This window comes from Pelecanus crispus, chromosome 25 (genome assembly GCF_030463565.1).
Source record: "Pelecanus crispus isolate bPelCri1 chromosome 25, bPelCri1.pri, whole genome shotgun sequence".
Lineage (NCBI taxonomy): Eukaryota > Metazoa > Chordata > Aves > Pelecaniformes > Pelecanidae > Pelecanus > Pelecanus crispus.
Window position 1 is genome coordinate 2,348,868 of NC_134667.1, and position 25,088 is coordinate 2,373,955.

General features: G+C 59.4%; 2 protein-coding genes across 2 annotated transcripts; both read right to left on the reverse strand.

Moving 5' to 3' along the window:
* Positions 1-482: 482 nt before the first annotated feature.
* On the reverse strand, positions 483-9,259 carry LOC142595955 (scavenger receptor cysteine-rich domain-containing protein SCART1-like). The gene is made up of 12 exons (XM_075724823.1): positions 9,167-9,259; positions 6,095-6,458; positions 5,668-5,982; positions 4,426-4,752; positions 4,026-4,340; positions 3,260-3,670; positions 3,137-3,172; positions 2,711-2,848; positions 1,863-1,958; positions 1,348-1,431; positions 991-1,143; positions 483-739 (listed from the first exon to the last, which is right to left on the reverse strand). Exons 1-12 carry the CDS (start codon positions 9,257-9,259, stop codon positions 483-485), a joined length of 2,589 nt encoding a protein of 862 aa, XP_075580938.1.
* Positions 9,260-16,010: 6,751 nt separating this feature from the next.
* Positions 16,011-23,578, reverse strand: LOC142595956 (SUN domain-containing protein 3-like). Its single transcript, XM_075724824.1, has 10 exons — positions 23,552-23,578; positions 22,277-22,347; positions 21,132-21,270; positions 20,817-20,901; positions 20,563-20,678; positions 19,725-19,892; positions 19,262-19,348; positions 18,567-18,671; positions 16,818-16,915; positions 16,011-16,056 (listed from the first exon to the last, which is right to left on the reverse strand). The coding sequence occupies exons 1-10, from the start codon at positions 23,576-23,578 to the stop codon at positions 16,011-16,013; spliced, it is 942 nt and encodes a 313-aa protein (XP_075580939.1).
* Between the last annotated feature and the right edge of the window lie 1,510 nt (positions 23,579-25,088).

Consider the following 25,088-nt stretch of genomic DNA (forward strand, 5'->3'; position numbering starts at 1 on the left):
CACGGCAGCTCTGTCGTGGCCTGTGTGCTGTGGGACGAGCATGGCCCAGGCAGGGCCTGGGGGAAAGAGCAGCTGGGGAAGCCCGAGGTGAGGAGATGGGCGCTCCCGCTGGGGCGCATCACAGCACCTTGCAGAGAGACAGTTTTGTTGGAAACTTTTGCTGGCAGGGTGGAAACGTCTCTGTCAGCAGGAATATTGCCCAGGGACCATGGGCTCTGGCAGCCCCACAGCCTGACCCCGAGCCCGCTGCCCCCGAGATGTGCCCCTTCCCCACCACCACGTCTTTGTGCTCTGCTCCCCCCAGTCAGCCTCAGGGAGACACCCCGACAGCGGGGCAGGCAAGCACCAGCTCTGGGCCATACCCCAAAGGCTTTTAATAGGAACAGCTGCGGAGGCACAGCGTGAAACCAGGGGAATCAAAAGAGAGGCAATGGCCGGCTGTTTCTGCTGCCCGTGGGAAGAGGGAGACGGTTCCCTGGTGCTCACGGCTCTCCCAGCTGCAAAGTCCCCTCCTCGCTCCCGGCTGCACCCAGCTGCACGGCAGGGATGGGCTCTCCTGGCGCGGGGCTCAGGGATGGCTGTGCACTGAGCTCTGCTGTCGCAGCCTTTCTGTGCTCAGGGGGATGTGCCAGAGACACCTCTTCAGCATCGTCATAGCCTGTGCTCTCTGGGGACAGGGACCAGGCATCTCCCTCAGCTGCAGGGGCCCCAGCACTTCTCTGCGAGCGCAGGTTTGCCCCTGCAAGCAGCTAGGCAGGCCATTGCACGTTGGCCCCATGGGGTGCCCCTCCTGCTCTCTGCATCACCTGCCTCCCGTCTCCTCCCTCCCTCCTGACATGTCCAGCTCCCTCTGCCAGCCCCAGGCCCCCCAGGGAAAACTCCCAGGGCAGGGTCCCCCATCCCAGGAGCTTGGGCTCTCCATACGGCAGCGATTCACCCGGCACCAGGGATGGTATCCCATAAAGCGGCAGCGCCATCCTTCCCTCTCACCTCCAGGGGCATCCCTGGGCCCTGCTCCCTCCTCTGGTGCCCTGGGCATTTCCCAGGCTCCCTGCCCAGGGGCAGGATCCTCCCCAGGGGCAGAAACCTCCCTGGCATCATCATAGCCATGCGCTGGGTCACCTCCAGGCAGGACAGGGACGTCTGAAAGGAGAGGGGAGCTGGTGACACTGAGGAGATACATCTGCAGAGCAGAGGACGGGAGGATGCGCAGGGCCGTGGGGCTCAGACCCTGGTGTTGGCAGCACCCCAGGAGACTCCCCAGCTCTGATGGGGACACTCAGTGACACCGCTGTCCCTCACATGGCTGCAGGGAGGAGAGATCCACTCCTTCCCGCACCCTGTTACCTGGTGCTGAGCCCGGACCCTCCTCCTCCTTGCTGTCCGCGGGGTAGGGCTGCAGCTTGGCCAGGGACCCCTCTGAGTAGGAGCCTGGAGAGAGGCGCAGCGGCTGTTATGGGAGTGTGCTCTGCTGAGCCGGCTTGTGGTGAGTGCTGCTGGGGACGGGGGACCCACAGAGGCAGGGCTGTGTGGGGAGGAGGGCTCAGGACTCACCCTGCTCCCCTGGGACCAAGCCTGCCTCAACGGGGCTCCCAGAGCTGCCCCGGGACAGCCCCTTCCCTCAGCCCTGCGGTGCCACCCAGGGATTTATGCAGGGGCAGGCAGAGAGGGGCTGTCCCTGGCTGCGATGGGAAGAACTGCTGGGGAGGAAGCTCCTCTGCTGGGCCCAGGACCCGGCTGCTCTGCCCACACACCCCAGCGCTGCAGGGACCGTAGGCCAGGGGACTGCCGCGGGTCAGCCCTAGGTGGAGGTTTGGGGACAGAGCCCTGCAGATGTGCCCCCATGAGGGACCCACACCCACCTGAGCCGCTGAACCTCGCCCGCTTCTCCCATGCCGGGCCGTAAGCGATCTCCTCATAGACGGCGTCAGGGAAGGGCTCCCACGCTCTCCCCGAGCCTGTGGACAGCGGCAGGGCTGGCCCAGGGACAGGCAGAGAGGGGACAGGATCCTGCTCTGCTCCCCCTGCTTTGGTCCCCGGGGCCAGCAAAAGGCTCTGGCCACAGCACAGCCCCGCTGCGCTGCCTGCTCACCGCTACCCCTTCCTCAGTGAGGGCAATGTCCCCACGGAGGTGATCTGGGGCAGCGACACCCTCACAGCGTCCCCTCAGAGACAGCCCTTGTGCCCCTCTGGCCCCTGGGTCAGCTCCCCGGTGCTGAGCTTGGAGCAGCTCCCGCCTCTCCTCTCCCCCTGGAGCTGCCCCCTCTCTGCCCCAGGGATCCATAGCACGGCCCCTGCCCTGCCGCGGGGAGGTCACGGTTGCACAGAGGAACAGCCTGGGGGCCTGAAACCACAGGGATGGACCCTGCTGCCCCACGTTCCTCCTGGCATCTCCCCTGCCCCACAGACCCCTCCAGAGCTGCCCGGAGCGCTGCCAGTGTCGTGTCCTCGTCTGTGTCCCCTCTGCTCCCACCTCCCCCAGCCCAGCTCGGCCATTTCTCTCCTCGCCCCGTCCCTAACTCCCGCCGTGCCTGGACTCTCTCTACCCCTTGCTGCTGGTGGCCCATGGCCCATGGTCAGGCGGTGGATGAGGCGGCACATGGCAATGAAGGCAGCACACACGCTTATCCCCCCAGCTCTGCCTGTGCCGCTCACTGACACCTGCCAGCACCCCTGGCCTTGCCAGGAGGCATCTTTCCCCGGGACCCACCTGCGCGCCCAGCCCTGGCGCTTCGCACTTGCCCGGCCAGGAGGGCCAGGAGCAGGCAGAGAAGGGCCCCCAGGACGATGCAGATGATGACGGGCAACGACAGTCTCCCGCTGCCGGTGGGACGGTCCCGGCTGGGATCTGCATGGGCAGGAAGAGAGAAAGGGCAGCAGCAGGCCTGGGAGAGGTGGGGGCTGGCACACCCCAGTGCTGCCCCCCACTACAGCAGGGGTAGGGGACCCCAGGAGTGAGGGATGAGGAAGCTCCCAGGCTGCTGGGTAAATGAGAGCCCTCCCCAACGCCCCTCCCCACTGCTGTCCCGGTGCCTCCTCTTGGGAGTTTCACACCCCAGCAAGGAGCCCCCTCCCTGCGGCTGTGGCTCACAGCTGGCCCCGAGAAGAGCCAGCGCTGGCAGGGAGGACAGGTTACCTGCTCGCGGGGTTGGTGCTGCCGTCCTGGGTGCAACTGCAGAGAAAGAAAAGAGAACAGCGTGGGACTCTGAGAGCTGAAGTGCCATTTGTGCCACCAGAAGCAGCAGGGTCTGGCACGTACAGTAAAAGCCCCCGTGGGCCCTGTCTCTGCGCTTGATTGTGCCTGGCAGGGAGCAGGAGCTGGGGCGATGCTGGTGCCCAGGAAGCTCAGAATTACCACTGCAGGTGATGTGGGTCTCCTCTCGCAGGTCATCGCATGACCGTGGGTCCCAGGGAGCAGAGGGACACTGCCAGAAGGAGCTGTTTCTCTCCCCACACTCCACGCGATCCAGCCAGGCGTGGCCAGACACCCTACCAGAGGGCAGGCGTGTTTCCAGGGTCCCTGCATCCCCGCAGCCCAGCTCCTTGCATGCCAGCGACACCGTTTGGAGAGTCATTGAGTTGGAGCAAACGCTCCCCCATTTGCCATTGTAGAAAACCTGCAGGCGCCCGGAGCAGTTGCTGCCGTTCCCCAGCCTCAGGGCCATGAAATCTGGGAGGAAAGGCCCCAGAGGGGCACAGGCTGGTGTGGGGCTGTGGGAGCAGAGAAGCCTCTTCCCCCCGCAGGCCCTGGCCAGGCAGGGGCACGGCCAGCAAGTCACCCTTTTGCCAGGGGCCGAGAGAAGTCCCTGACGGAGAGACACCCATGCCCTCCCCGCTAAGCCCTGGGCACAGCTCAGCTGACAAGGGACCCCCCGTGGGACCGAGGGGCTTCGTGCAGGGGTGTCCCCAGGACAGGCTCGGGCAGGGGCTCCGAGGCAGCCAGGCACAGCCTGGGCCGTTGCCGGCTCTCCCCTCGTCCCGGCCTCCCCGGGCGCTGGGCTCCCACCACAGCTCCCGGCACAGACCTGAGCAGACGACTCCTGCGTCCTCTTTGTGCGCGCAGTCGTGCTGCCCCCAGGACCCTGCCGGGCAGTCCCAGAGAGCAGCTTCGGCCCCGGAGCAGTTCACGCCATCCAGCCAGATCTGACCGGAGCCTTCCCCGAAGCGAGCGGAGCCGACCGCCTCCACCGCCCCGCCGCAGCCCAGCTGCTGGCAAACGATGGCGGCATCAGACAGGTCCCAGCCATCGTCGCAGACGGTCCCCCAGCTGCCCTGGTAGTAGATCTCCACTCTCCCAGCGCAGCGCCCGGGCCCCTTCACCAGCCGCACCTGCCGGCTCCCTGCAGCAGGAAGAAACCCCAGCTGCCCTCAGGGGCTGCTGCCCACCCAGCCCAGAGCCTGGGGGGCCCGTGCAGTGCCACTCACCCGCGCACACGACCCCCACGTCCTCCGCAATCCCTGCCGCCGCTGTGCTCTCGGGCAGGGAGGTGTTGCAGAGGCTCAGCCCGGCCTCGTGCCCTGCGCACCGCACCCCTCGCAGCCCCACGGGACCCGTCCCTCTCTGAGGCTTCGCGGGGTTGTAGGCTTTTTCTGCCTCTCTGCACCTCAGCTGACGGCACACCACGCTGGCCTCCCGCATGTCCCACTCGTCATCCAGGACTCGGCCCCACGTCCCGCGCTGCAAGATCTCCACTCGTCCGTCGCACCGGCTCCCTCCACCCACCAGCCGCAGGGCCGTGGAGCCAGCGGGGCCTGGGGACAGCAGCCGTGCCCCAGCCCTCGGCAGCACCACAGAGCCCACAAACCTGCAGCACCTCCCCAGGCTCTGCAACCCGCACAGCACCCTGCAGCTCACCCGCCTGCCCCAGCCCTCTGCACTCAGCTTCAGGAGCGCGTTTCCACAGGATTGCTTTCCCAGGCCCTGAGCAAGACGCTGTCTTTGCTCTTGGTGGGGCAGAGCCACCCAACACGTCTCTGCTGAGGCCGATGGGGCAGCTCCCGCAGGAGGGAGCAGCAGCCGCTGCAGGGACCCGGGCACAGGCAGTGCTGGCCAAGCCTTGCCCAACCTCAGCGCTGACACCGGCGCTGCTGAGACAGCAGGCAGAGCCCGCACGTCTGTGCCCCTCTGCATCCCTGGGTTTGGGGTCTGGGCGCCTGTGTCCCTGGCAGGGAGCAGAGCACGGGGGGCCTTTCTGAGCAAACAGCACAAGGTTGGGTCTTGTGCTGACCAGAAGCACCAGGAGCAAGGGCAAAGCCCAGCCCCGCTCTGCACCTCACCCCCCAGGTCTGCTGCTGGGGGCACCTGGGCAGCCCCCACGGGCGTGGGATTGGGCTCTGGGGGGTCTCTGTGGGGCTGGGACAGGGCTGTCTGCAGCCAGAGGGATGGAGCTGAGCCCCACAGCCCTATCCTGGGCCTGTCCTGCAGCAGCAGAGCAGAGGACCCCGCGCCTGGCGCTGGCCGCAGGGCCTGAGCCACTGCCCTGGGGGGCAGAGATGCCTGACCTCGTTCACTCTTCAGCTCTCCCACATCAGAGCCGTCGGTGAGAGCAGGCAAAGCCCTCCAGGTTGCTCCTGGTGCAGGCAGGGTTTCTCAAGGGACAAATGCAGCTGGTGCTGCCACGGGCTCCCCTGCTTTGGGTGGCCATGGCACCTTTTCCCAGCACCCACCTGAGCAAATGACAGCAGCGTGGTTCTCGGGGGAGCACGGTGAGGCCCCCAGGGCAGTCACTGGGCACTGTCCCAGGTGGGCTTCAGTCCCCTCACAGTGGAATGAGTCTCTCCACACAGGTCCGGTTCCACTCCCAAAATGCCCTCCTCTGGGAATGGACTCAGCAAACCCACAGTCGAGGTGACGACAGAGAACGTGGGCGTCCAAGAGATCCCAGCGGGAGGCACAGAGGGTACCCCAGGTGCCCAGCACCTGCACCTCCACTCGCCCCTCACACGCCGTGCTGCCGTTCACCAGCCGGAACCCTGTGTACTCTGGGGACAGGGAACGATGAGAGAGTGCGCACCCAGCACGGCACGGTCCCTGCCCTGCTCCCCTGTCCCCAGCACACCCCCGGATATGTAACACCCCACCCTGAGTCCTTACGTGTGCAGGTGACACTGACAGCATTGGCATGGGTGCAAGGCTGGTCCCTGGGGGATCCCCTGGGGCAGAACATGAGAAGGGATTCGTTCCCGGCACACTGCAGCTCTCTGTCCCACATGGGACCCACACCTTCTCCAAAGCGAGCTCTCCCAGGCACGGACAGGGGTACGCCACACTGGAGCTCCCTGCAGACCACCTCGGCAGCTTTGGGACCAAAGTCGGAGTCACAGACAGTCTTCCACTGGTTCCCGTCATGGACCTCCACGCGTCCCGAGCAGGGGCTGTCCCCTCCGACCAGCTGGACAAATCCTGGAACAACCAAAGACCCCTCAAGCTCTCCCAGAGCCCTCTGGCAGTTACGTGCCTACATCCCAGCTGCTCTGCAAGGTAGCCACAGGCAGAGAGACCGCAACCACCCACCGCTGCCAGTGGGTGCCGATGGCACAAACACACCAGGGACCCCTGCCGCTCCTCAGGCATCATCACAGCACTTGTGGGCTTGCTGCTGTCCCAAAGCCCCAGCCGTAGGCACTGCTCAGGCACACTGCTGCTGTCCTGGAGACCCTGGGCTTCCTGGCACCAGCCACAGGCACTGCAGTACCCAGAGCACTTGGGGCCCAGGGGGACTGGCCCAGGCCCTGCTGGCTGCTGCAGCCTCATCTGTGCACTGAGCTCAGGGCCAGGATGAGGAGCCCCTTGGAGCTGCCAGAAACACAGCCTTTCTTTCCGGGCCGTCTCAGGCTGTTAGGTGGGACATGGGACAGGCTAGAGGTATGGCACGGCTGTATCCGCAGCCACTGTCTGTGCCAGCTCCCCACTCTGGCACCGGCCCAGGGAGGGGGCCCTCAGCCAGGGCCAGAGTGCAGTGCCAGGCACGCACATCCCCACCAAGGGCCAGGCAGAGGGCAGGAGAGCGGGCAGAGGAGCAGCCCTGGGCTGACACGATCTCCCGGTGCAAGCACAGGCACTGAGGCCAGTGCAAGTGCTGGCAAAGCCCCTGTGGCACAGGGCAGCCGCGGGCTGGGGCAGGCAGGAAAGGCTGGGCAGCAGCTTGGCCCTGCCTGCCTGGGGCCGTATCCCCATGGGCTGGAACTCATGGGGGGACCCTGGGAGAGGAATGAGGTGCCACGGGCCACCCTGCTCCTCTGCCCAAGGCCAGCGCTCCTCCCCTCTGAACATCCCTTGGCTGAGGCTGAGGGACTCCTCTCTGCCAGCAGGCACAACCCAAAAGTCCCTTGCCATCTCATGCCCTTCCCCGGGGCTGTGGGTGGCCACGTGAGCAGCTCCCGGTGCCTCTGGCATGGGGGGACCTGGCCCTCGGCAATCCCAGACAGGTCCTGGCTGAATGGGAGGAGAAAGATGGGAACCAGCAGCCATCCCGGGGCAGGGAGAGGGATTAATCTCCCAGCCCCAGGCCCCCACTGAGGGTGGGCTGAGCCACCTTGGGGCCTGGCAGTGGCTGGACACACAGGGTGGGCTCCCATTGCTCTTTCCTCAGGGACCAGGGACAGCAGCAATGACAGTCCCAGCTTGGCAGTCTCATCAGCCACACTGAGCCCTGCTCCAGTGCCCGCTTGTTGCTCCCTGAGGGCACAGCCAGGTCCCTTCCCCTGTCCCGGTCCCAAAGGTGGGGAACAGGCTGGCCCCTTACCTGAACACGTCACTCCAGCATCAGCATAGTGATTACAGTAGTGTTGTCCCCATCCACGGTGTGTACAGTCAGACAGGGCAGACTCAGTTCCACGACAATCAACCTCATCCATCCATATGGGGCCAGATCCTGGCCCGAAGTGCCCGTATTTAGGAGCTGTGACAGCAGACCCACAGCCCAGCTGCTTACAAACCACTGCAGCATCATCCATGTCCCAGAAGACACCACACACGGTTCCCCACCGGCCCTGGTGTTTCACCTCCACTCGCCCAGCACAGCGCCCGCCGCCATCCTCCAGCCTCAGCTCTGCAGCCCCTTCAAACAGCAACATGGGACCGGTCAGGAGAGTGCCGAGTTCCAGACTGCAGGTCTAAGGGTCACCCCTGCCCAGGCCGAGTCACAGGCCCCGGGGTGGGAGCCCCTTCCCCTCCAGGCTGTCCCTGCAGCAGTTTTGGGGTCCCTCCTGTCCCCACGGTCTGTGCGTGGCTGGGGTGCCCAACTCCAGCCCTGCTGGGCGATTCACCACCCCACAGCCCTTGGCACCTCTTCCCACGCCAACGGCCCCTGCCCGTGCCCACCCACACACCGTGCCCCCAGGCCCTGCACAGGGCACCGTCTCCTCCCCAGCCAAGCACACCCTGCACAGCCCCATGCCCCCACGCCCGCAGCTTCCCCGGCACCACCTTCCCTGGCACCACCCAAACCCACACCACCCCCAGGGCTTTCTGTGTCCTCAGGGAGCACCGACACAATCCCAAGGATCCCCCCAACCCATGTCCCCTCCTCGCCCCTGGCATCAGCCCAGCCCCTGTGCTTGGCCGGGGCCCCCAGGAAGGAAAATTCTCTGCAGCCTGCGAGTGCAGACAGCCCGCTCCCCTTCTCTCTGGGGGACACAAACTGCCTTCCTGGGGTCGGGGCTCCCCTGCACCCGGGGGCAGTGAGCAGCACACAAACCTTGCGGGGCACCCCGCAGATTGGCTGTGCCCTGGGGATCCCTGAGTGCTGCCGTCACCCCCTGGGCCACTGCTGGCCCCAGGGGCACAGCCCGGGGGAACAAGGAGCCCAAAAGGGTACCCCAGGATGGGGGATGTCTCTAAATGCAGCCAGGCACGGGCTGCCTTAAAGACAGAGAGGCACAGGGAAAGGCAGAAGGTCCATGGACGTGAGCACCTTCTGACCCTTGTCCCAGTGTTGCCGGGAAAGCAACCCCAGCCCCAAAGGGATCCTGATACCCCGCCACTACCCACTGGCCCTGGGCGGTGAGACAAGGGAGCCAGCACTTACCCCTGCACAGCTGCACCCAGAGGAGCAGGCACAGCACCCGAGGGGACAGGAGTCCCTCCATCCCCATCCTGAGCCTGCTGCCCCGCTGGCACAGCCCTGCTGCGCCCCGCTCCCTGCCACGGCTCCGGGCAACTCACGGGGACAACGACGATGGCAGGCTGATATATCTCTGCAGATGCCGACCCAGCTGCAGGAGGAGCCAAGCGAAGCAGCAGCACCTTTTTAGACATGAGCGGCAGCTATCTCCCCTCCGACACAGACCAGTCCTCCAATGAACTTCTCCAGCGCCGTTCATGACCATATATGAGGGACATCTCTGTCCCACTGCGGGCGTCAGGGTCACTGCGGTGGGGGATCGTCACAGGACGAGCTGAGCGTGGAGGGGAAAGGAGTCTGTCACCCCTTGCAGCCTGCTGTGGGGACAGGGAGCACTGAGCATCTCCTGCACTGGGCTCATCCAAGAGCCCAAGGCGTGAGTGTCCCGACGCCCCCGAGACATGGGAAGCACAGGGCTGGGACTGCCGCGCGACCTGTGTAAGGATGGGAAGGGAACAGCCCCTTCCCCTGCCACAGCCCCTGCTGTGCTGGCAGCAGCAGCTGGGAAAAAGCCTTGGCCAGGGGAAGAGCTCCATGCCAGCAGTGCTGGCTCACACCTCCCTCCCTGGAGAGACCCACGGTGGGTCCCTCGCAGGAGCCGGAGCTGGGACATGGCCCTGCCCTGGCAGCAGACACGCAGCCCCGAGGCTCAGACATGTCCCTGGCTCTCAGCGTGTCACTGCGGTGCCGTTATTCCCCGCGGGTGGATCGGGACCTGGAGCCTGCAGGTGCACAAACCACAGCCCACGTGGCCTCGCAGCGCTCGCCGCGCTCCCCTGGCAGCGCCCGTGCAGGAAGTCTGTGGTTTCCTCCTGGCACCGTGCCCAGGCACATCCCTGCCGTGCCCCCGAGCCACCCCCAGCCCCACTGCTCCAGCCAGGGCTGCAGGGGCTGCTCCTTCGGCCTGGCAGCCACGGGGCCAGGCAGCTCCCGTCCCCCGTCGTGCCCCTCTCATGCACACGGCCGCTCTGCACCCAGCCCCACGGCCACGGGTGCCATCGGTGACGTGACCTCACCCCCTCCTGCTGCCACTGCTCTGTGCTCATGGCTTACACTGTCACACCTCTGCCTGTGGTGCATGGGCTCCTGATGATGATGCTTCTTCCAAAAAGCCACATTTGGGTAGGGGCTCCATATGATCTGCATGACATCAGAAGCACCCACACAAGCCACATGCCTGCTCTTGGCCTAAAAGCTATTCCAGCAGCAGGGAAATCACAGGCTCGTACACAAGCCATGTGCATACTGCTGGCCTATCCGCCACGCAGCTACAGGTGATGTCACAGCATCTCCACCTGCCATGGACCTGTTCCTGGCTTACCAGCTATGCGGGCACTACTGACATCACAAGGACATTCACAAGCCATGTGCCAGCTCCTGGCCCATCATCCACTCAGGCACCAGCAGCCTCACAAGCACCTACACAATCCATAAGCCTGCTCCTGGCCTATTAGCTCCTCAGGCCTGAGTGACCTCATAAGAACCTGCACAACCCATGGGCCTTCTCCTGGCTTGTGAAGTATTCAGGCACCAATGATCTCACAAACCCCTACACAAGCTTTGCGCCTTCACCTGGCCTATCAGCTACTCGGGAACCGGTGACCTCACAACCACCCCCACAAACCATGTTCCTGCTCTTGCCCTGTCAGCTCTTCAAGGAAGCAATGACCTCACAAGAACCTACAGAGTCCAGGGGCCTGCTCTGGGCCTATCAGCTACTCTGCCAAGAGTGACCTCACAAGCACATCTCCCCCTGTTTGCCATGTACTCCTTGTTGAGGTATTCAGTCTCCAGTGACCTCACAAGCTCCTCTACAAGCTTTGCACCTGGTCCGGGCCTATCAGCTGCTCTGCCAAGAGTGACCTCACAAGCTCCTACACAAGCCATGAGCCTCCTCTTGGCCTATCAGCTACTCAGGCAGCAGTGACCTCACAAGCACATACCAGCCTAGGTGCTATGTGCTCGTGTGGTGCAGTGACCCCAGACGGCAGCTAAACCCCCACCCAGGCACTCACTGCCTCCCTCCCAGCAGGATGGGGGAGACAACTGGAAGGGCAACAGCGAGAGCAAAACTCATGGGTGACGATAAACACAGTTGAAGAAGTGGAGGGAACAAGAGAAAAGGAAAGAAGGGATGGAGAAGCACTCACTCACCCCAGCAGACCGATGCCCAGCCAGTCTCCGAGCAATGGCTCCTTTGGAGAAACTCCCCTCCCAGCTGTATTTCTTAACAAGATGCCAGATGGCATGGACTATCTCTTTGGTCAGTTCGGGTGGGCTGCCCTGACCTTGTCCCCTCCCAGACCCTTGCCCACCCCCTGCCTCCTCGCTGTGGGGACGCAATGAGACACAGAGAAGGCCTTGACATTACGCCAGCACGGATCAGCAATAGCCACAACGTCACCGTGTTATCAGCACTGTTTTAGCCACCAGCGCACAGCACAGCACCGTACGTGCTGCTGTCAAGAAAATGAACTCCATGCCAGCCAGACCCAGGACAATCTCCACCCCTTTCTACAAACCGTTTGCATCCTGCTCAAGGCCTGCAGGATTCAATGCATTTCCATCAACCACCACCCCCTGCTTCCCTGTCCTTTGACATGACATACACACAGGGTACTGGGTTTGGCTGGTGTGGCTCAAGTGGACCTGGACAAGTCCCAGCCCACTCCTGACGTCTCCCCTCACTCAGTCATCTGGAGTTTTTTGCAACATTCAATCAGGTCATCAAGCTAAGGATGAGGCAAAACATGTAGCACCAGCCTGCACCCCACAGGGAGCTGTGAGATCCCCACCAGCCATGGGGGAAGGGAGCTCACCTCCACCATTAATGTTCTTAGTGTGACACCTCAAAGTGCACTGTGCAGTTCATGGGCCCATTGGCTGCTTTTTCTCATTCATATGGTTCTTCTGAGGGATTCCCTTGGGGTCTTTTCCTCTTTGTCCCCATGCACGTGGTCTTCTGAAGCTGGCATTTTGTCCTGGTTTTCCATTTTCACGGAGAGCATGGCCTGTGTCTTGCAGCACTGGTCAAAGCCCAGAGCCTGCCCCAGGAAGCCTGCATGGCCGCCCTGCAGGGCTGGGCTGGGCTGGGCTGGGCTGGGCTGGGCTGGGGGGGATTCCCAGTCCGGCTCACAGCACTGGGCTCTTCTTTGCAGGTGACAGGATTTGCTGTGGGGGCCCCTTGGAGGCCTCCTAGACGCGGGCTGTAGCCCTTGGGCATGTTCCAGCTTGCCCACGCCCCACCACTTTTCGGGCACCCCTCTGCCCTCCTGAAGTGCCCCCCAGCCCCGCCCTGCCAGGGCTTGTTCTGCAGCCTGGTAAAGTGGGGGACCCCGACCTGGCCTTCTCCTTTTCTTTCTATTCACATTTAAACGTTAATTGCTCACTCCACTAGCTCTTATTCCAAAAAAGGTTTTATCCGTTTCATACCTATGTGTTTATGGCTACATATATTTACTTTCTCTACCTTCATAAATGTTTACATGTGTATATAAATCTATACATGAATACATATATATACATCCACAAGAATCAGAATAGGTGCTGGAATAGGACTGGATTCCTCCTCCTGCTGGGTCAAGGAATGTGGTGTTTAGGTTTCGGTCTGTTAGCAGTATGGTAACGCCGGCAGCTAGGACTGGAAGTGATAGTAGTAGTAGAACGGCAGTAATGAGTACGGACCATACGAATAGTGGAGTTTGGTATTGTGAGAGGGCTGGTGGTTTTATGTTGATGGCAGTTGTGATGAAGTTGATTGCACCTAGGATGGAGGACACACCTGCTAAGTGGAGAGAGAAAATGGCTAGGTCTACTGAAGCTCCAGCATGGGCTAGGTTACCAGCTAGTGGCGGGGTATACAGTTCACCCTGTGCCTGCCCCTGCCTCTGCTGTGGAGGAGGCTAGTAGGAGTAGGAAGGATGGGGGCAGGAGTCAGAAGCTTATGTTGTTTATACGTGGGAATGCCATATCTGGGGCGCCGATTATAAGTGAGACTATTCAGTTTCCAAAGCCCCCGATTATAATTGGCATTAATATGGAGAAGATTATTACGAAAGCATGGGCGGTGACGATTACATTGTAGATCTGTTCATCTCCTAGGAGGGTCCCTGGTTCTCCTAGTTCTGCGCAGATAAGTAAGCTAAGGGCAGTTCCAACTATTCCGGCTCATGCACCAAAAATCAGGTATAGGGTGCCGATATCTTTGTGGTGAGTTGAGAATAATCATCGGTTAATGAAGGTCACAGGTAAGATGGCCGAGTGTCAAGGCGTTAGGCTGTAGTCCTTTTTACAGAGGTTTGATTCCTCTTCTTACCGGCTCTGTGGTGAAATTCATGTTGAGTTGCAAGCTCATCGATGTGTGCTAAGAGCGTGCCAGAGCCTGATAGATGGAGGCCTGTTGGTTTGGGCATCTAGCTGTTAACTAGAATTTTGTGGGACCAAGGCCCACCTGTCTAGACCAAGGCCCTAGCTTAATTAAAGTGTCTGCGTTGCATTCAGGAGAAGCAGGTTAGTGTCCTGCGGGTCTTAGCAGAAACTCAGAGGGTTTAACTCTTGTTTAAGGCTTTGAAGGCCTTTGGTTTTGGCTATGCTAAGTTTCTAAATGATGGTCAAAATTATGGGGGAGATAGGTAGTAGTACGGCCAATAGGGAGGTGAGGATGGCAATCAGGGTGCTTGTTGATTTGCTGACGTGCCACTGTTTTATGTGGTTTGTGGAGTTTGGTGGGAGTGTGATTGTTGAGTAATACGTGAGGCGGAGGTAAAAGAATAGTCCTAGTAGTGACAGTCTAGTGATGGTAGTGGCTGCTGTTGTCATTTCTTGTTTAGTTCGTTCCTGGGTGATGAGTCATTTGGGCAAGAAGCCTGTTAGTGGTGGAAGGCCTGCTAGGGAGAGTAGGGTTAGTAGTAGGGCTGCGTTTAGCATCGGGGTCTTTGTCCATGTGGTTATGATTGTTGCTAGTTTTAAGGTTTTGGTTGTGTTGAAGGTGAGAAATACGGCGGTGGTTATTAGCGAGTACAGGTAGAAGGTAAGTAGTGTAAGGCTGGGGTTGTAGATGATGATGATGATGGCTATTCAGCCCAAGTGTGAGATGGATGAGAAGGCTAGGATTTTTGGAATTTGGGCTTGGTTTAGTCCTATCCAACCCCCTAGGGCGGCAGAGGCAATAGCTATGCTGGTTAGGAGTGTCGGGCTGAGTGAGTGGGATGTTAGGAAGAGAATGGTGACTGGGGGGGATTTCATTATTGCTGATAGTAGTAGGGCAGTAGTTAGGGATGATCCTTGAAGGACTTGTGGGAATCAGAAGTGGAATGGAACTAGGCCTAGTTTTACTGCAATGGCTGATGTTAGTAGGGGGCAGGATATTGGGTGACTTAGCTGGGTGCTGTCTCACTGTCCTGTGCATCAAGCACTGGTTAGACTTGAGAAAAGGATTAGTGTCGAGGTGGTTGCTTGGACTGGGAAATATTTGATTGCTGCTTCGATAGCCCGTGGGTGGTGGGATTTTGAGATGAGAAGGGTGATGGCGACTGTGTTGCTTTCTAGGCCGGTTCAGTATACATATATATAGTGCAACTATCTATAAATAAATACGTTTTTAGAAGTATTTGCAAACTTATCTATAAATAGATATCTTTTAGATAAATGTCCATATATGTACATGTGAGCCCTTCCTGGCCCAAAGGCGGTGGGCAGCCAATCCCAGGGCTGCCTGAGAAGACGTGGGTATGAAGGGGTGAAGAAATGGCTGCCAGCCAATCCCAGTGCCGGATGAAAAGAGGTGGGCAAGGAGGCTGTGGGAAGTGGCAGCCTCCCTGTGGGCAATGCCAGGGGCTTCCTTTGTGCCGTGGCCCTGGGGACACCGGGACGCGTGGCCAGTCCTGCCAGCCAATCCCAGGGGCTGCCTGAGAGCAGGCGGGTGTGACGGTGTCAGGAAATGGCCGTCAGGCAATCAGAGAGCAGCATGAGGTGTCACCCAATGGCAGCTGACGGCCATGGCATGGCGGCACCCTGTCCCAGCCTGGCGGCCAAACCAAAGTGGCGGCCCCTGTGCAGGCAGGGGCAGGGCCTTCCGCGCCTGATGTCTCGCTGGGCACAGCGGAAGGGGTGGCCGGTGCTGGCAGCCAATCAGAGCAGAGCACGTGGCGGGAGAGGAGAGGGGCTGCCAGGGCAAATGGCGCCGGGGCTGCTGGCAGGGGCCGGGACTTCCCCCGGCAGCCGCTGGGCGCGGCACCTGTCCCGCCAGGGCTGGCGGAGCAGCGGGGCCTGTGCTGCTGGCGTGTCCCAGGGCAGGGATCCCAACAGGCAGCAGGAAGGGCCCTGGGGAGCTACAAACACCCCAGCCAGAGCTGGGCCTGCGCAGCTGCCCGAGCCTCCACTTTCCTCCGAGCTCCAGGCCCCGGCAGCGACTGTCCCGCAAAACATACGGGCCATGGAAGTGACATGGAACAGCGGCCCTGGCTGAGCCCTCGGGGCAGTTTATCTGCGCTTCTCCTCCCGGGGAGCCTGCAGCTGCCCCAGCACCGCTTGCGGTCACCGTCTGACAGCGGCACAAAAGGAGCCCTCGCTCTGTGTGGGGGCTGTCTACGCATGCGCTGGCATGGTCTCTATTTTCATCTTGCTCGTGACAGCCAGCCACAGCATAGCTTGCTCTCACCTGTGTATGGGGGTGTGGAGGGAGCACGTCTGATCCCCTGAGAGTATTGGGTCAAGGCCCTGTTTGGCTGCCACAAGGGATAATACAATAATGAGGAAAGGAGGAAGCCACAGGCAAGAAGAGACAGGGACACAAACCTGACGGGCAGATGCTGAGGGAGGCAGTGCTGGGAACCAAAGCTGGCCAGTCATGCTGATGGATGGAGGCGTGTGAGAGGGGGAGAGTGTTTATTCCAGCAAGGTTATCTGCTTGGGGACCTTGTGAATTGGGGAGCTAAGAGACAAAAGGGGAAACCAGAAGCAAAGTATGCTGAGACAGAGACTTGACAAAACAAACATGCAGTCTGACAAGAAAGGAACTTTGCCAGTCACACTAGTTGTTGTGCCATCAAGAAACTACAGGTGCCACTTCCCAGAGGACCAACTGGACTTGTCAAGTGACATGATTGTGAATCAGAGGGACCATGGACTGGGAGGGATGCGGGAATCAGGAGAGCTATGCAAAGCCATGAGGGATGTGCAGAGGAAGGGGAAGCCGGGAGGAACAAAGTAAGGGTTGGCAGAAAATGGTATAAAAGAGGCCAGGTGCGTGTAAAACTCGACTTAGTGAGGAAGGGGATGGAGTTTTGAGTAAGAGGGAAGAGCCATGGGCTGGTGATGTATTAGGAAGAAACAGGGAAACAGCTGTGAAAAGCTTCACAGGAATTAGGGTGTGTACCAATGGCTCTGCACCAATGCACGCAGCCTGGGTAAACAGAGAGGAGGAGCTAAGCACCACTGTGCAGCTAGAAACCTTATGGCTGGTGTTCCCTCCAGGCCACCTGAGCACGAGCAGCCTTTTGAGGAAGCGTTCTTCTTCAGCGGCAGGAAGCATCCCACTGGGAGGCTGAGATCCTACTGGGGGACTTCAGTCCCCCTGCGTCTGCTGGAAAAGCAGCACAGCGAGCTGTAAGCAGTCCAGGAGACTCTTGGAGTGCGTTGAGCATAATTTCTTAATGCAGGTGATAGGGAGCCCAGCCAGAGGGGAAGCATTACCAGACCTGTTGCTTGCAGGCATGGAAGAAGTAAATAGAGAGGTCAAGGCTGGTTGCAGCCTGGGCTGCAGTGATCATGCCCTGGTGGAATTCTCGATCCTGAGGGATATGGCGATATGGGCCAGGTAAAGAGTAGGGTCAGGACCCTGAATTTCAGGTGAGTGAAGTTTCAGTGGTTTAAGGAATTAGTGGATGGGACGCGCTGGGACACTGCCCTCAGGGCTAAAGGAGCTGAAGAGAGCTGGCAGCTCTGTCAGAACATTTTTCTTAGTGTGCAAGAGTTCTTGATTGCCATGTGCAAGAAATTGTGCAAGGAATGCAGGAGGCCCGCATGGCTCAGTAAGGACCTCCTGGTCCAAGTGCAGCGTCAGAAGGAAATGCAGAGGCAGTGGCAGCAGGGCCCTGTGTCGTGGGAAGAATATAGGGACGCTGCCTGGATGTGTAGGGATGGAATCAGGAAAGCGAAGGAAGAGCTGTGGCTGAATTTGGCAAAAGATGCAAAGAATAATAGAAGAGCTTTTACAGTTGTGTTGGCCAGAAAAAGAAGATTAAAGTAAATGTACCCACCGTGATGAATTCCCCTCTCACTGTTAAATTCATCTCTAAAAAGATCCAGTTATTAATCCCATGTAGATGTTTTCTCCACGGTGCTTGGCAGGACATTAAAGACAGGCAGCAGAGAGAGACCTTTCCCATTTAGTCTTGGCACAGGTAGAATAAAAGACCCTTTCTTCTTCCATTTCTTAACCCATGTCCTTTTTATGAACATTTGCACCCACATCAGCTCTTGTAGAGGTTTTCCTAAATGCTCCTCATTTATCCTCATCACATTTGAAAGCAAATATGAGCAAGTTGCTAACACCAAGGCCACCCAGGGGCATCCCCCGGAAAACGTCCCCCCTGTCAATGCCCCCCGGCCATGGCTGACCCCAAGTACGCTGACCTGCCCGGCATCGCGAGTGTGGGGCTGAAGCGGGGAGCAGGCAGGGCCAGGGTGTCTAGAGGGGGAGCGGGGGGAGCGGGTACGTGGGTGGCTGAGGGGGTTGGAGGGGTGTGGGAGAAGGGAAGGAGATGGGCGTGTCTGCGGGGGAAGTGAGGGCATGAGGGGTGTTTGTGGGGGGAGCTGAGGGGCTCCAGGGTGTGTGTGGGAGAGCTGAGGTAATCGGTGGTGTCTGGCTGGGAACTGAGGGGGTCGGGGAAGTCTGAGGGCAACCGAGGAGCTCGGGGGTGTCTGCTCATAAATGATCTGTCCAAGCCCCCACAGTCAGTGCCATCTCACAAGGCAGCTAAGAGGTGACCACAGAAAGAGTAAACGGACAAAAAGCGGGAATTATTCTCCAAGGATATCCCATTTTATCTGCTCTTAAATGAAACACTAAACATGGTGCCTAGATAGGCCTGCTTCGCTCCTCTTCTCTGCCAGCAGGAGAGCTTTCCCGGGGCTGCGATTCTGCTCTCTCAGTGACACTGGAGCTTTGGTGAGCGACCCTGGGCTGTGGAAGCCGGAGCTGGACCACGGGGGCTTCTCCTTCAAGCCCCATTCCCCTGCGCTGTCCCTTGCAGCCCGGACCACAAGCATCCTTCTCCTGAGGGACAAAGCTCCCTTCCCCACTAGCAGCACAAGCTGTAGGAAGCTCCCTGGAAGAACGTTTACAAGGGACACACACAAGTTGAGCTGCCACACATCCTCTTTGTTTTATTATTCTTCCTAAAGGAGGTCTTGGGCCTGCGGGTGGTCGTTGAGGCTCACCATCTTCCCGTGAACCTGTACCCGGTACACACAGGTGTACTCTGGGTTTCCCCAGTTGCTCTGCACCTGGAATTTGATGTAGCGAAAGGTCCTGGGAAGCTCCTTCTGTAAAGAAATGTGGGGAGCCATCATTGCGCTGGTGGGAAGAGCCACAACAGATTGCGGGAGGCCCCCCTGCCTGCGCTCCCCTGCTGAGGACCAAAGGGCAGCCCTGACGGAGGAGGAAGCCAGGGCAAGCAGAGCCCCCTTTGCCAGGGCCAAGGAGGAGCCCTCTGTGCCTAGAAAGCAAAGGCCTGGCCTCAGAGGCTTGCTGAGGGCAGCTGTGGAAAGCGGAGGCACAGTGCTGCCCGGGCTGCCGCGGGACGCGGGGAGAGTCCCGCTGAGGGGGGCAGGCGTCTGCCATCCTCCCTGCCACCGTCTCCCCTGAGGGGGACTGTTTCCCTTCCCGCACCCCTTCCCACTGCTGCTTTCTCTGCGCTACCCGAAGGGAAAGGAAAGCCCTTGCAAAGGTGGGGCAGCTGCCTCGGCCAGCAGAGCAAAGCCCCATTTGCCCTCCTCTTGCCGCCTTCCCCGCAGGGGCATGGAGCGTGGGAGAGCAGAGGCTGGCTGGGGTGATCCTCTGCACTCTTTCCTCCAAGGACTTGCAGACAAGCCTGCCTTCTTCCCGGGCATCCTGCCCACAGCTCTTGCGGTACCTGCACATGGAATGTCTGAGCGATCTCCTTGTGCACATTGTAGGTGAATGTCCCCAGGAGAGTTTCTGCCGTTGCCTCATCCACTCCCTCAAAGACGAGAGAGAAAGGGAGCCGGTCAGGCCGAAGCAGGGTGTCAGAAAATGGGCACGGCGAGGCCAAACGCGGGAACCCTTGCCCACCTCCCTTGGCTCCCTTGGTGACTCAGCTTAGGGTGAGTGTGGGTCGGGATGCTTTCAGCATGTGCTCCAGGATCGTTGGCCATGAAGCAGAGAAGAAGCCCCCAAAGGCACAGAACCTGCACGTGCCCCCAGTGGCGCCCCAGGGGATGCGGTGCGCTGCAGCACCCAGCCCCAGACAGAGCTCTGAGAGAAGCCACCACGAGAAGCACGTCTCTGGTACAGCTTTTCCCTGGGGCCGCCCCCCACCCCCAACCCTCCCCGAGATGTGCAAGGCCAGGACTTACGGAGACAGCAAAGTCTTTGGGGGCACTGCTGACTTCCCCGGAAGGAGAGACTGCCTCGGAGATATGCCAGATGGTGAAAGCCTTTGGCCAGATTTGCTCAGGCAGCCGGATGACCACGTGGCCCCGAGATCCTTGGAAAGCCCAGCAGTTGCCAGGGGCAATACGGGGCTGAAACCAGAAAGCCATGACCATCAGTTGCTACTGGCAGCCAAAGAGCCACCACAGCTGCCTGTTTGGCCAGAAGCAGAGACCTTGCCTTGCCTGTGGGCTGCAATCCTGTTTGTAAATGAGTACAAGTGCATGGGCAGCAGGGCAATATGGAAGTGTTTCTACAAACCCTCTGGGCTCCACCGCCTTTCCCAAGGCAGCTCTGCTTTCTCAGAGCCTGCAGAGAAAGGGCAGGTCTCCCTAGTGTACCTCACCCCATCGTCCTTCAAAGATTCCGCTGCAGCTACAAGGTCCAATGCAGACATGGACCCTGCTTCAGACGTGGTAGACCAGATCAGGGCCGGGGGCCCAGAGGAGCACCTCTCGCTGCTGGCATGGCTTAGCAGCCCCCACCACTCCCACCCACTCTGGAAAGGGACCCTCAGAGATGCCGTATGGCAGTGGGACTCCCAAGGACAAAGTTCCTTGGCAAACTGCAGCCAAGGGTGGTGGGCAGGTCACAGCAGCTGGGTTCATCTCGGTCCCCTTCCTGATGGGACGCAGTGCTGCCAGGGATCGCAGGGGTCAGGAATGCAATGCAGGCTGCAGCAAAGTGCTGTGCACTTGGTCTGCCAATGGAAAGCAAGGAGGTGAAGCACACTGAAGCCAGGAGTTCCTTTGTGACACCTGCCTGCAAGATTGTCTCTGGAGGGTTTCCAGAAGAGAAGGCAAATGGAGAAAGCCACCAGGTCTTCTTGCCTTGCTCACCATAACTCTTGGATGTCCTCTCCTCATCAATGGTGGCACCTTACATGACGGTGGAGAGAGATTAGGAGTTGAAGCAGTGCATTAGGATGCATTTCTCAGGCTGGAAAGCAGAGCTTGGCAGAGTTTGGGGGAGTGCCATAGACAACGTGAGGGCAGTGAGACTTCCTGTCTTCCTACCTATGGCTTCCAGAGCCCAGTCAGGCATCTGGAGGTAGTTTTCAAGCACCTTCTTAATTGCCGCCTGTGTCAACTGCAGAATTTCCTGGGGAAAAATTGGGAATGGAGAGATGGCAGTGAACACACACACACACGTGCACAGGCCATTCTGCATGAACCCCGAGCCCTAGCACAGAGCCAAGGAGCGCCTGTGTGTCAGAAAACCCAAGGCAAGACCTGTCGGAAGAGGTGCCGACTCTGAGAGTGCCAAGAGGAAGCAGCAGGAGGGAGCCCGGATAGGTAGCGGGGTCTCTGATCTACCGCCAGCACCCTTACCTCTCTCTTCTCTGCTTGGACACCATGGTCTACGAGGACCTCTCTCACTGCCTGAAGTATGTTCCCCCTCGCAGCAGACACCTGAGCCACCGTCTCCTCGAGCTCCCGCATCTTCTGCTCCAGCCAAGCCTGTGAGTTCCTGCAAGGCAGAGGGAAAGCAGGTCTTGTCCAGCAGCTGCCAAGCCTCTGCAGGCAGGCTCCAAACGCCGTGCAGAGAAGGGTCAGGTGAGCTTGGGTCAAGCCCCGTCCCCCGGCCCCTTTCCTTCCTCTGGTTTACAAATGGCTCCCTTCCAGCACCGTGGGTAGTAGATGGAAAGGCCGGGAGCCCTGGGTGCGAAGCAAGTGAGTGCAGGCAGCATGAAGCCAGCTGAGACGGCTCCACAGCGTGTGTTGCTTGGCAAGAAAGCGCTCTTACCCCAGAGACTGCAGCTCCGCTTCAGGAAGGCCCGACACCTCCTGCAAGATAAAGAGGGTGTGGGATGGACTCCTTAAGTAGCTTGTTTACTGCCAGAATTGACTCTTTGGAGAGACACTCTATTGGAGCAAGCATGAGGAGCACTGCCAGGGCTTCCCAAAGGAGACTCCCCTACGGAGAGGTGGCAGAATTTCCTGCTGCTTTGAGTCACTTTGGAGAGACCCTGACCCAAACCTGGCCTCTTTAACCATCCACGTTCAGCAGAGCATCTTTCGGGTCTCCATCTGACCCCCGCCCCCCCCAGGCTCTCCGATGGGTATGCAGGCAGCAAAGGCACCTTCTGCCAAAGTGCTCCCCACTTCAGCCTGCCACCCTCTGAAAGTCACTCGGGAAGATCCGTCTCCGTGTTAAACCCCAAGCAGGCGCTAAGGAGACTGAAGGATGACCAGAAGTGCTCCTCCCTCGCCTCTGCCTCAGCGGTGATGGGGAGTTTCGAGCAGGCACTGCGTGTTCCCAGGGGAGGCAGGAGGGCAGAGCGACGGCCTTTGCAGGCGTTGGCTTTCCCTCAGCAAGGGACACTTACCTGCAACGCTCCCGTTCCCCACACCGTTGGGTGTCTCCAGCAGTAGACAAGAGCTGTGGGTCACATTGTCAAGAGATGGTTATTTTCCTCAGGAGCTGCTCCCTCTGCCCAGGACTGAGAGGCCCATTTTTGGTGAGGGGTACTCACCCGACAGGACGGGAAGCAGCAGGAGAAGGAGCCTCAGGACACTCCTGCCCTTCTGGTGGGTGTGGCGTTGTCTAAAAGAGCAGGACCACTGCTGTTAGCAAAGCGCAAAATTTGGGACATGTATTTGCCAGGGATCTGCTTAGGAGCTCGCTTGCCACCAGGTTCCTGTGCTCAGCACAGCTGCAAGTCTGAAAGCCCAAGGGCCTTTGGGAAGGTCTGGCCCGTTGCACCCCACCCCTGGGGCACAAAGAGCTCTGGCCTGAGACAGGGGCAGCAGCCTGGCCCTGCTCGGCTCTCCCCGCAGAAGGGGCAGGGCCGTGCCCCCAGAATGGGGTTGCTGGGCTGCCCGGCTGGAGGGCAGTAGTGCAGACAGCCCCCATGCTGTGGGGCTGCCTGCTCCTGCCGGGAAGCCAGGCAGCACACAAGGCTTCTGGCCTGACCACCCTCTGCTTTCTGGGCCCCCTTGCACCCACCTGCCCAAAGTGGCTGGCATCTCCACAAGCCCAGCACACCGACCAGGCACAGGGCAAAGCCTGCTCTCCTCCCGAGACCCAAGCACCTCTTCTCTAGGCATGCGCTAGCTGCTGCCAGTGCTCTGCTTCGCACTGCTGCCCACCTCTGCAGCGCGGGGTTTTATGGAGGGCAGCAGGTTATGACATCACAAGAGCCGCCTGGTGATGCCCGTGATGAGCTGAGAGGGGCTACCAAGAAAGGGTTGCTGTGCTGCCTGGAGGGAGCAACCCTGTGGGTGAGCCTCCGCCCGCAGCTGCAGCTCCCAGAGACAAGGGGCCCAGAAGCACCCGGGAGCACAGAGAGCAGCAGCTCCTTTGGCTCCTGGCATCAAGCAGCGTGGTGTGCAGGTCCCCTCAGGCTGGAGGGCCACCCAATGCAGACTGGCACCTCTGCATACAGCCAGGGCTGCTCAGATGCACGCATTTTCACACGGTGTTAACGGAGATGACGCTGTGCATGGTGGAAATGATCAGCAGCATGGCTGTCTCTCTCTCTCTCTCTCGAGTGGTGCTGCTGTCCTGGCCTCCCTCCCTGCCTCCCTCCTGCCAGTGCTGGGCCAGCTGCTGTCCCCAGACCAGGAAGAGCTGCTGCAGGCACCCAGGGTGCTCCCCGGAGAGCCCTGTGCCACCTCCTCTGCCTTCCTGGCTGCCCAGGGATGTTCCTGGGCCACAAAGAAGGCCACAAATGTGCCTTAATCCTGACATCACTAATAGTACTGCTGCTTACAATCAACCTACTAGGCCTATTACCATATACATTTACCCCAACCACCCAGCTATCAATGAACATCGCACTAGCCTTCCCACTATGACTAGCCACCCTACTCACAGGCCTATGAAATCAACCCTCAGCCTCCCGAGGACACCTACTACCCAAAAGGAACCCCAACACTACTAATTCCTGCCCTAATCATAATCGAAACCACCAGCCTCCTTATCCGACCACTAGCGCTAGGAGTCCGCCTCACAGCAAACCTTACAGCAGGACATCTCCTTATTCAACTCATCTCCACAGCCACAACCGCCTTACTCCCCATCATCCCAGCAGTGTCAATCCTAACTGCATCAATCCGATTCCTCCTAACAATCCTAGAAGTAGCAGTAGCCATAATCCACACCTACGTCTTTGTTCTCCTACTAAGCCTATACTTACCAGAAAACATCTAATGGCTCACCAAGCACACTCCTACCACATAGTAGAACCAAGCCCCTGGCCCATCTTCGGAGCAGCTGCCGCCATACTTACTATGTCACGTTTAATCATATGATTCCACCACAAGTCATCACAACTCCTGGCCCTAGCTCTGCTCTCCATAGTCCTAGTTGTAATCCAATGATGACAAGACATTGTACAAGGAAGCACATTCCAAGGCCACCACACCCCTACTGTCCAAAAACGCCTGTGACACGGAATAATCCTCTTCATCATATCCGAAGCGGCCTTCTTCCTGGGTTTCTCCTGGGCATTCTTCCACTCCACAGCTGTCTGGGCACCAAGGGCATGTGCTGCTGCACCCAGCGAGCAGCTGGGTGGGGGCTGATCCAGGGCATAGAATCATAGAACGGGTTGGGTTGGAAGGGATCATCTAGTCCAACCCCCCTGCCATGGACAGGGACATCTTTCATTAGATCAGGTAGCTCAAAGCCCCACCCAACCTGACCTTGAACACTTCCAGTGATGGGGCAGCCACACTTCTCTGGGCGACCAGAGTCTCACAACTCTTACTGGAAAACATTTCTTCCTTACGCCCAAGCTAAACCAACCCTCTTTCACTTTAAAACCATTGCCCCTTGTCCTGTCACTACAAGCCTTGATAAAAAGTCTGCCTCTGTCCTTCTTACAAGTGCCCTTTATATATTGAAAGGCCGCAGGAAGCTCTGCCCAGAGCCTGCACTTCTGCACTCTGAACAACCCCAACTCTCTCAGCCTTTCTTCATAGCAGACGTGTTCCAGCCCTCGGATCATTTTTGCGGCCATCCGCAAGGTGGTGTTGAGCCTGCGGGTGGTCATTGTGGCTCGCCACCTTCTCGTGAACCTGTACTCGGTACATAGCGGTGTACAGTCAGAGCCGTCGTAGGGAGCACAGCAGCCACCTCCCTCCGACCGGTCACCTGGCATTCACTGGTGTCAGTAAAAAAGGATTTGCTCGCATTTTGTTTTTTTCTCGTTCGTGCGCAGGTACTGGAAAGAAGGCAGCAGAAGTACACCCTAGCTAAAACCCCTTGTATTGCTGGCAGTAACGGTGCCTCTTGGCTGGGAACATGAGAAGTACCCCTTTTCACGCTCTTGACCCTTTATA